The 9,251-nt window shown below is 43.8% G+C and overlaps 2 protein-coding genes across 3 annotated transcripts; both read right to left on the reverse strand.

The window, feature by feature from the left end:
• Positions 1–797: 797 nt before the first annotated feature.
• LOC132258204 (protein glass) lies at positions 798–5,582 on the reverse strand. 2 transcript variants are annotated; one of them, XM_059755400.1, is made up of 9 exons: positions 5,200–5,582; positions 4,165–4,289; positions 3,925–4,064; positions 2,999–3,145; positions 2,721–2,934; positions 2,150–2,652; positions 1,912–2,079; positions 1,058–1,162; positions 798–978 (listed from the first exon to the last, which is right to left on the reverse strand). In XM_059755400.1, the coding sequence occupies exons 2-9, from the start codon at positions 4,258–4,260 to the stop codon at positions 909–911; spliced, it is 1,443 nt and encodes a 480-aa protein (XP_059611383.1). In that variant the 5' UTR covers positions 4,261–4,289; positions 5,200–5,582; the 3' UTR covers positions 798–908. The 2 variants fall into 2 exon arrangements, with proteins under 2 accessions (XP_059611383.1, XP_059611382.1); XM_059755399.1 differs by having other exon boundaries at positions 1,912–2,091.
• Positions 5,583–8,051: 2,469 nt separating this feature from the next.
• LOC132258219 (translation initiation factor eIF-2B subunit alpha) lies at positions 8,052–9,235 on the reverse strand. Its single transcript, XM_059755422.1, has 3 exons — positions 9,116–9,235; positions 8,950–9,051; positions 8,052–8,888 (listed from the first exon to the last, which is right to left on the reverse strand). The coding sequence occupies exons 1-3, from the start codon at positions 9,138–9,140 to the stop codon at positions 8,098–8,100; spliced, it is 918 nt and encodes a 305-aa protein (XP_059611405.1). The 5' UTR covers positions 9,141–9,235; the 3' UTR covers positions 8,052–8,097.
• Positions 9,236–9,251: the final 16 nt, after the last annotated feature.

Below are 9,251 nucleotides of genomic sequence, written 5' to 3' on the forward strand. Positions count from 1 at the left end.
GGAAATTTTCATAAGTCATAGTAGGCGAATGAGAGAGGATCATAAAATTTCTATATTAATCTTATTATTTTTTTTATTATACTGACTTTTGTGACAGGAAAAACAACAACAACCAGTTCTTAGGTTTTATATATACCATTCTTATTTTCAAATTTGTTTACTTCTTTTTACTTAAGAATAATGAATTTTTTCTTTTTTTTTACAATGAGATGAGAATCACAATGATGATAATGATGATGATGATGATGAAGAGAAGAAAAAAAAGTGGAGATGAAAATGGAACAAAAAATTAAGGAAAAAGAGCAGAATAAGTAAATGAAATTAAGGAAATATTAAATAATAAAGAATCAAATATTTTTTCGCTATTTTTTAGTCTATATAAATATAATAAATTAAAATTACATATATCCATTACTGATTGGTATAAAAAGTATGAAATTAAATATATGAGAAATATATAAACATTTAATATAAATAAAAATAACAATAAATAAGGCATTTTCCAAGATCAGTTTTTTATTCACTTCCCCATCTTTTCCACCTTCCCAACTCTGACACAATCACTCTGTGGATTCCGTACAACGTGCATTAATGCTGACTAGAGAGAGACTGGATTAGATACTGTTGAACATTTATGTAAAATTTCATGCACTCGCGAGCGCGAAAACTACAACATGTCGCGTCGCCTACGTCGTTGTGATGTTCTGAGAGGAAAAAATCGCCGATTGGCCTCAGTAGATGTTGAGGCAGTTGCTTGTCCGATAGTAGCTGGACAGGTCGCCGGCTTTTGCCCTCTGCTCGTCCTCGTGGTACGTCGTCGGCGGAGCGACCGTGGACGACAGGATGGCCGATGTGGCACTGAGGGACGTCTGGGATCCAATGCTGATGGCGCCCACGATGTGCCTCTGTCATGTTATGAGGCTGCCGTTCGTGCCGTGGACGCGCATGTGGCGATTCAAGTTCCCCGATTGAGAGAATCTGTGTGTGTGGGTGAGAAAAGTGTGAGTCATTTTTCCCCTGCAATTTCACATCTCCCTCTGACGCGCATTTCCCGTACCTCAGCAGGCATAGTTTGCACTGGTACGGCTTCTCTCCGCTGTGAATGCGAAGGTGCTTTGTGAGGGTGGAACTGTCGGAAAATGCCTTCTTGCAGGCGCGGCATCTGAAAAGCAGCAAAGAATTCTTGAGAATCACAATTGGAAAAAAATCTAAATTAATTAGATCTACGCCATTTGGTCTCGTTAAAATTAATTTTTATCATGTATAAAAAGTCTTCATTCCTCGGAAAAGCACAGTCAATAATTCAATGAACGAAGGAAATTGTAAAATTGTTGCTTTAGAATCCCAAAGTATTCTCTGCTTCAAAATCCTATTCAACATTCTAAGGGGGAAATAATATACCTTAAAGCTGTACATCACTTCTGAACACTTCCAACATTTCAAATTTTTAGAGTGTTTCGACGCTAATTCTCATATTATAATAAATCCTTTAAGTTTCATTCTATATTTCTGTAAGAATCCACTTAAAACCGTCTTTTGGGGTATCTTTTCCGACCATAACCTCAAAATATCACTAAGAGATTTTCAAAAACTCTGTTTAAAAGTTTTTTAGATCACTAAATTATCTCTTATGATTTCCTAATGAACTCAAAATCTCTGACTCTTCTGAGTGGATGAATCTTAAACACTTCCTTATAACTCCCTTTGAGCTGTACACCACTTGTAACTGTATTATTTCCCCTTTGCACATTTCTCAAATTCTGTGAAAATAATTTTAATGAAGATATCAACATGCAATTTCAAAAATGTTCTTCAATTGACTCTTGAAAAAGCGCAAAATTTCCAGAATGTCCTAAAATTCAACCTCCATTTTTCACGTTATTTGCCCTTTATTTAATTGTGTTAAATCACCTGTAGGGTCTTTCTCCCGAGTGAGTTCTCATGTGAGTGGTGACGCTGGAGCTCTGGGAGAATCTGCGATCGCAAATGGGACAGCGGAAGGGCTTCTGGCCCGTGTGGGTGCGCACGTGGGCAGTCAGGTTGGCTGCCTGTGAGAAGCTCTTGTTGCAATCCGGACACCTGAAAATGTGCCTATGTCGTATGAATACAGGGTCAATTTCACCGAGCACCGCGCGCCGTCCGGGATTACCTGTAGGGCCGCTCGCCGGAGTGTGTCCTGAGGTGCGTCTTGAGTGTGCTTGGTCTGGCGTAGGTCTTCCCACACAGCCGACACAGATTGGGCTTGGCGTCCGGCAGGCTGTCGCCGCTGTCCTCCTCGTCGTACCCGATGCCCAGGGAGCGCACCTGTCGCAGCTTCGTCACGCCGCACATCGGGTTGGGCTTCTGGACGGGCGAGTAGGCGCCGGCGGCGTAGCACGATGGGCGCTGCGGCGGTTGTGCTGGAGCCTCGAGAGAGGTCATTGTCTGCGCCGACGGCCCCGTGGGCGGCGGCCGGAAGTCGGCGGTGAAGGAGTACGTGGTGCCGGCGGGATAGTGGCTGGGACTCAGGAGGGGCGGATAGAGGACGTTCACGGCGGACGCTGACGACTGCGGCGGCCACTGAGAGCACGCCGAGGCGTCGCTTCCGTATCCGTGCATTGTCATGTTCATGCTGACGTTGACACTCATGCTGGGATACATGGCGGGCGCGTGCTGGAAAGTCAAACACTCTGCGGATCACGAGAGAGCCACTTATCCTCGCGGGTCGAGGGAATACTCACGGCGGACTCGTAGTAGCCGCTGGAGCCGTAGTTGGCCGCCGCCGACGTGGGCGTCTGCACGGGCGGATGGACAGTGTAGGAGAGCGACGCCTGCGGAGGTCCGAAGCTCTGGGACATGGATTGATGCGGCTGCGGCTCGGGGCTGGGCTTCAGGACGGCGTGCTTGAGGGACAGCAGCACATCGGCCATGTCGTGCGTCGGACGCTCATTTCGGCTGAAAGGCAGTTAAGCTGGCAATCAGTGCTTCGCCACGGAGGCAGAGAGAGAAGGATTTGTACCTGTAGGAAGCGCCGCAGGGGGAAAACGGGAAGAGACTGGGCAAGGGATCCAACTCGAGAGGCGGAAGGCCTGGAAATGATCCCATATCTTCACTCCAGTAGCTTCCAGACGATCCTTGATGGTGAGAGTTGGTATTTGGCGGTAAACTAAAATAATGATAGCGAATAAAAACCGACCAATTGAATCCGTGATTTAATTACTTCTCTTACAAGATATTTATTAAATTCAATGCATTTTCATTGTAACTTTTTGACCGAAAATAGGGAAATATGGTTTATTTATTCACAAGTTACGTTCTTTCAAAAGTTATTAAGCTAACAATCAGCACAAACACGACATTCTTTTTAAGGGAATCAACACACTTTTGGTAAGTTATTGAACTTATCGACAGATATCGATACGAAATGCCTGAAATTACATTTTTTAAACACAAGTTTAGTACAAATATAAGACTGATATGGATTAATTAGTCCTTAGATTATTTTTCCCTTAAATTTCTGTTAAAACCTGGTTAAAATTCATTGTCGTTAACTTTAAAGCTAGTGCGATATGATGTTAAGAATTCTTGGAAACCGAACTGTTGTGCTTTATTTATTTGCATTTCTACTGCTTTAAAATGTCGCCCAAATGTATCATTTTCCCAGGAAACTGAAAGAAAACTACAAATCCTCTGAGAACAAGATAGAAATGTTTTGCATTTCACGTCTAGAGAAGCATTACTCTTTCATTTACCTTCCTTGTTTCTTCTAACAGCATCAAACTGTACGGTTTTTAATCTCAAAACACAATTCTTATTCTAATTGTATAATAAAATTGTCTCACCGCCGAAATAGTGAGTTATGAATTACACTTTCTCTTTTCTCATATTAAAATCACCCGCAAGAAAAGCCACGCTTGTTTGGGGGAATAATGAGATTAATGATACCTGAGAATGGTGTTGTGGTCGAGACAACTTCCGCAATCGAAATCCGATCCTCTGGCGTCTTCGTGGAGCTCAGCAATGGACAGCGTCGAGACCTGGCACTGGCAGCTCGAGCAGCCGATGCAGGATGCCGACGGACACTCCTTGAATTGGGATGAAGAGGAAATTGTACCACAGAGAAAATTCACCCACTGTTCACGCACGAGAGGAAGTCGCGAGATGTGCTGTCGGCCGCAGACTCACCTGAGGACTATCGAGCGGCAGCCCGAACAGGGGGTTGTTGGGAACATATCCCGTTTCCGGCTCAATAGGGATCCCATCTCCACACGTGATGTACATGGCTCCACCCTCTTGATTCGCAATGGGATCTGTGGAGAGCAGAGGTGAGATTTCAACTGATTTTCCCTCCCTCGCGCCTGACCTTCCCCCGCGCAACTGCCCCGCATTGCAGGGGTGAGTGGGCATCACTCTGGGGAGAATTATGCGCGAGAAGTCAAAGAGCGACAGAGGCTCGATGGCCGGCGCCATTTTGGAACTCCAGGGAAAAATCCCACTCCGACGGATGCATAGCAACCAATCTGTGAGGTACAATTCACAAATGGGAACCGCCTTTTTGGGCAGACTCCGCGCCTATCGCCGCACAAAGCCATTATTTTCCCAACAGACTGAATTTTATAGCTCACAACTTTTCAAACAATCCATATTATTTTGTTTTTATTCGCATTAATTGTTCTTCTCTCAAAACACACTCCAGCGGTGAATTCAAAACGGCAAACAAATTATTATAAGTGTTCACCGGGGAAAATAGGAAAATTGAAAGAAGCCTCTTAGCATCTTTCTATACGTTGTGGAATATTATAAACAGGAATAAACACTAATAACTATAGTATTTCACCAACTAAATATCAGGGTAGGAAAGAGGCTTCTTAATAATTTATGTTTTAATGTTGTTTTACTGTTTGAAATATTTTAAAGATGAAAAAAAGTGAAGAAATTGAATAAAATCGGTCCAGAATAATGAATTAAAGTCACAAATTTAAAGAGATTTTTTACTGGTCAGGAAGTCATCCTGGTTTTCCCGTTCTTATCTAATTAATTTACGATAACATAAAATTTTTTAATGTAAGTTTAATCATCTTCTTAGAGACTTCTTAGAAGATTGAAAAAACCCCGGAAAATCCTCGTGAATATTCACTCTTTGCCAGTTCATAGCTAATAAATCATTGAAACTTGCATCAAAAGAATCCCGCTCAAGTTAATATTGTAATTAAAACTCACCCAGTTCGATACTAATCCTTAATGTTTGAATTATTAGGTTTTAATGGTTAATCAATGATGTATAAATTTCACTATTTTCTTACTAAATATTCGTTGTTTTGTGTCACTTTTTCACTACACACTGACTCACGATCCTGAATCATAAGCACTCTGTCGTTGATCTGCACAGGATGGACTGGGATAAGGGCTCATATTCCTCAGACAAATCCATTGTCGCTAATTCACTGATAATCCGTCCGTGTTAAGCACGTCAATGGCCACAGCTCTTATCACTTCGCGACGGAGGAGATGCCTGGCAGCGAGGAGGAAGTCCCAGATTCTCTGAGTTGTGCGACGCGGGAACTGGTGGGTTCCATTGACGAGCTGATAAAAGTGTCTCTGGCTGGGTGTCGCGTGAAGAACTGACAGTGGCATTATGTGTGGCTCCGAGCGACCCGATGTGTGACTGCGTTGAGAAGTGGTGGGTCGGTTATTGGCTTAATTCCCTTCTCCCTAGCACACAAGACAAACCCACTCACCCGCGCGATGGAAAAATTCTCTGCACCGAGCCGCAGTGCGTGGAAGCCTTCCTCGTCCTCCTCGCCGCCGCGCGCCCAGGAGCGAGACTCTCGGGAGGCATATTCATTGAACTCGTCTCCGAGTGGGAAATCATGAGACTTGGCAGAGAAGCGCCAACATCTGGCTTGTCACTGCCGCGGGTCAGTTTCTGGTGAGGACAACTCTTGCTGACTCTCTTGCTGCTTCTTGTGGCCAACGGAGTCAAGCAACTGTGAGAGATGATCGCCGACCACCCAGACGATAAAGTATCGCATTTCCAATCGACTGTGGAGGAGAATCTCCTCCCGAGTCGGGATGATCGCTTTTGGGTCTCGGCAAGGCGCGCTCACTCAATTGATTTCCCACCACCTCACGAAGGAAAGTCCAACGCATTCGCGTCCGGTGAGCGAATGGGGAGGAAAGTAATTCGATCCATTCACATCCGCTCATCGCTACTTTCCTTGCGTGTTTCGTCACGTCTTTCACCGGGCCCGAGAACAGTGGTCAAGGGAATGCCTGAAAACATGTGGTTCAGCCCGAGAAAAGGCCTAAAAAATTTTATATATAAACTCACACTTTTGTATTCAGTCGCAAGGTGAAAAGGAAGGATAGAAAAGCGCAAAAAATTGTCTGGTTTAGAAGTTTGGAAGGACTTGTAGTCAACTTATGCTCAAGTTTCTGTACTAAGATAAATGCAAAGTAATAAATAAATCAGGATAAACCTCATTTGATCACACATACAATTATCAGTATTAATAAAATGCATTTTCTTTACAGTATTATTATCACTACCATGATTGATTCTTTGATATTTCATCTTTGTGTCTCGAATTCATTAACAAAAGACTTTTCCGCAAATTTTCAATCTCACAGATTAATCTTACTTTAGTAAAACTTGTGACTGATGCTGTTCACGCGCACCACTGAAATAGATACTTTCGGAAGATCTAATCGCGGTGGGAATTACAAATAGAACATTGTACATGCCTTACTCACCAGCGTAGATAATTATCCGTCCCAGCAGATGAGCAAAGATTGCGGTATTTGGCCAAGAGACCGATGAGAAAGAGGCGAGACTGGAGATTTCAGTGAAAAAATGTAATTCAACCCCGACATTGGATCCCGCGTGATTTTCTTTTTCTAATGAGGCGAAAAGGTATTTCGCCTGAGGTTTCAGCGCGATTGTTAGTCAGCCGAGGAAGTCAATGGTCTTGGAGATGATATCCTCGATGGAGATTAATTTTGCCACATATCAAGCCACAAAGTGAGGGATGATGGCTCGATTGTGCGTCTCTACCCTCTTGCACGGGACAATTTCCCAGCGAAATGTGATTTAATTGGCGAATTAGAGGGTGTATTTTGGGAGGGCGGAAGAGATTCAATCACACTGTTGATTTTTCAGCTTAAGCACCAGAGAAACACAATTTGAATCACCGCGGAAGCTGCAAGACTGCAAAGATTGATTCAAATGTGGATTTAACACCTGTATTTGCTGATTGGATTCTAAATCAGACGCATGTCTAAACAATTTGTGCATTCTTTGGTGAAGAAATAAATTAACTAATTGGGATTTGAAAGGGGTCTCAAGCGCAAAGTGTGTAGAGGAGAAGAAATTTGTGGAGTGTCTCAAATTCTCATTATAAATATTATATTTTCCTAATAAATTCCAACATAATTATATTTTGCTTTCACTCCACTTACCGAAAAGGACGCGACAAATGTGACAAAATAAATACATGCTGAAAAATATCGAATGGCGGAGGGAAGCCATTGAAAGCCCAACCATTCGATTTTGTCACCGAAGGGGTGAGTTTGGGTGCCATGATAACAACTGTCGAAGCCCCACAAGGCCTAGCAACCCCCACAATTATTGATTTCGAGGCGGTGTTACGTCGTGTCGTCATAAAGTAACATTTTCGTCACATCAAATCTCAATTATCATTAAGAAAAATTACAAATATTCCGTATGCAATATCTTATTGTGAGTGATTTGCGCAAGAGAAAGACAACATCACACTCTTTGTGGGCATCAATTTGGAAAAATTAAATCACAATCACTTTCGAGCAAGTTTTCGAGGGAAGAGAGATTAACTGGAGTTCATGTACTTCAAGAGGCAATTTTCTGCTCTTTTCACTGCTCGAGCAGCCCTTGCACGTGACCAGTTGTGCCTATTCCAGTGATTATGGACAGCTTTTGGGATCATCTTCAGATTCCCACTGTGAAATTCAATACATTTGCAACACTCAGTTGAAAACCCAAGGGTTTTTCATCAAAGAAATCAATGCGGTCAGACAAAATATGCACAATATTTTTGTACCAGAAAATTGTAACTCGTCTTGTGTATTTCATCATGTACAAATTCACAGATACAATTTGATGAGCTCATCGCTGACGGCAGAAGGCGTGAGAACACCCAGATCCGTGAAGAGAAGAGTTATGTAGGCCGGTGGCGTGTAGTCGACCTGAGGATGGGTTTTAGCCAGGTCACCGCCAAGAGATTTCCGCGGATATTTGTATTCGTTGGGCAAATCCCGCTGGTTCAGCGGATACAAGCGGGAGAATTTGAAGCTCTCGGCGAGAACGTAGAATGGCTTCTTCATTTCCTTGGCACACAGAGCCATAGTCAGCGTGCCTATCCTGTTGATAATCCCCCCACTTTCCACCACTCCCTCAGCGCCCACCAGCACCATGTCCACATTCTCCATCACATATCCGATGGCTGAGTCGAGGATGAGGGTGCACTCAATGCCAGATTTCTCCAGATCCGCCTTCATGCGCTCGCCAGCATTGTCGGTGGAGCTCTTGGTGATGAAGACGTGGAAGCGCTTGTTGGACTGCGCCGCCACGGTGATTGCTTCCAGAACAACCCGCGATCGGGAGTGCGTCAGCACTCGGCATCCGTCCTGGAGGAAGAGTGAAGCCTGCTTTGCGATTATTTGTCGGGCTTCCAGGAGCTTCTGCAGGAACATATTGCCTCGGTGCAGCATGATGGTCTTGCACTCCTCCATGGTGATGTCGTCAATCTTAGCCAGTGTGATGAAACGCGAGAAAAGCTCGCATCCGGAAATGACTGCCGTGAGCGGTTGCTCTGTCTGTCGCATGGTCTCTATGGCAGTCTTTATGGTGGTGTGAAGCTCCTGGACAGTATCAACTGAAAATAGAGTAGTGCATGAGCTCTGGGTCTCCCAGGGAAGATTAACAGAGAGTCTCACATGGTGTCTTCTCCAGGACCATCAGCAAAGTTTTGATAGCCGCTATTCCAGCTGACAGATTCTTGTCTTTCTCCATCTCCTGCACAAAGTATCCCGCAACATCTGGCAGTAGAACAAATCTCAATTACCACAAAACTCGCTGTATGTACAAAAAAGTGATATTTACCAAAAGATCCCGAATTTCCCTTCATGTTTACTGTATGAAAATTGTCCGCACTCGAAGTCGTCAGCAAAGTCCGCACGTCATGTGAGGTTAGATCGAAGCAGCTTTCGGAGCTTTTTGTTGTAGTTTCGGAGAGGCA

The sequence above is a fragment of the Phlebotomus argentipes genome, unplaced genomic scaffold (genome assembly GCF_947086385.1).
Source record: "Phlebotomus argentipes unplaced genomic scaffold, Phlebotomus argentipes genome assembly scaffold_4, whole genome shotgun sequence".
In the NCBI taxonomy this organism is placed as follows: Eukaryota; Metazoa; Arthropoda; class Insecta; order Diptera; family Psychodidae; genus Phlebotomus; species Phlebotomus argentipes.

What these genes read in the sequence shown, in the direction of transcription:
- LOC132258204 (XM_059755399.1), bottom strand. Translation starts at nt 4,260, where the DNA reads ATGTACATCACGTGTGGAGATGGGATCCCTATTGAGCCGGAAACGGGA. An exon ending in TCCGGCGAGCGGCCCTACAG is followed by an intron (nt 2,092 to 2,149) that starts GTAATCCCGGAC and finishes CATACGACATAG; the next exon opens with GCACATTTTCAGGTGTCCGG. An exon ending in TCGGGAGAAAGACCCTACAG is followed by an intron (nt 1,163 to 1,911) that starts GTGATTTAACAC and finishes GCTGCTTTTCAG; the next exon opens with ATGCCGCGCCTGCAAGAAGG.
- LOC132258219 (XM_059755422.1), bottom strand. Translation starts at nt 9,140, where the DNA reads ATGAAGGGAAATTCGGGATCTTTTG. An exon ending in GGGAAATTCGGGATCTTTTG is followed by an intron (nt 9,052 to 9,115) that starts GTAAATATCACT and finishes TTCTACTGCCAG; the next exon opens with ATGTTGCGGGATACTTTGTG. An exon ending in GGTCCTGGAGAAGACACCAT is followed by an intron (nt 8,889 to 8,949) that starts GTGAGACTCTCT and finishes CTCTATTTTCAG; the next exon opens with TTGATACTGTCCAGGAGCTT.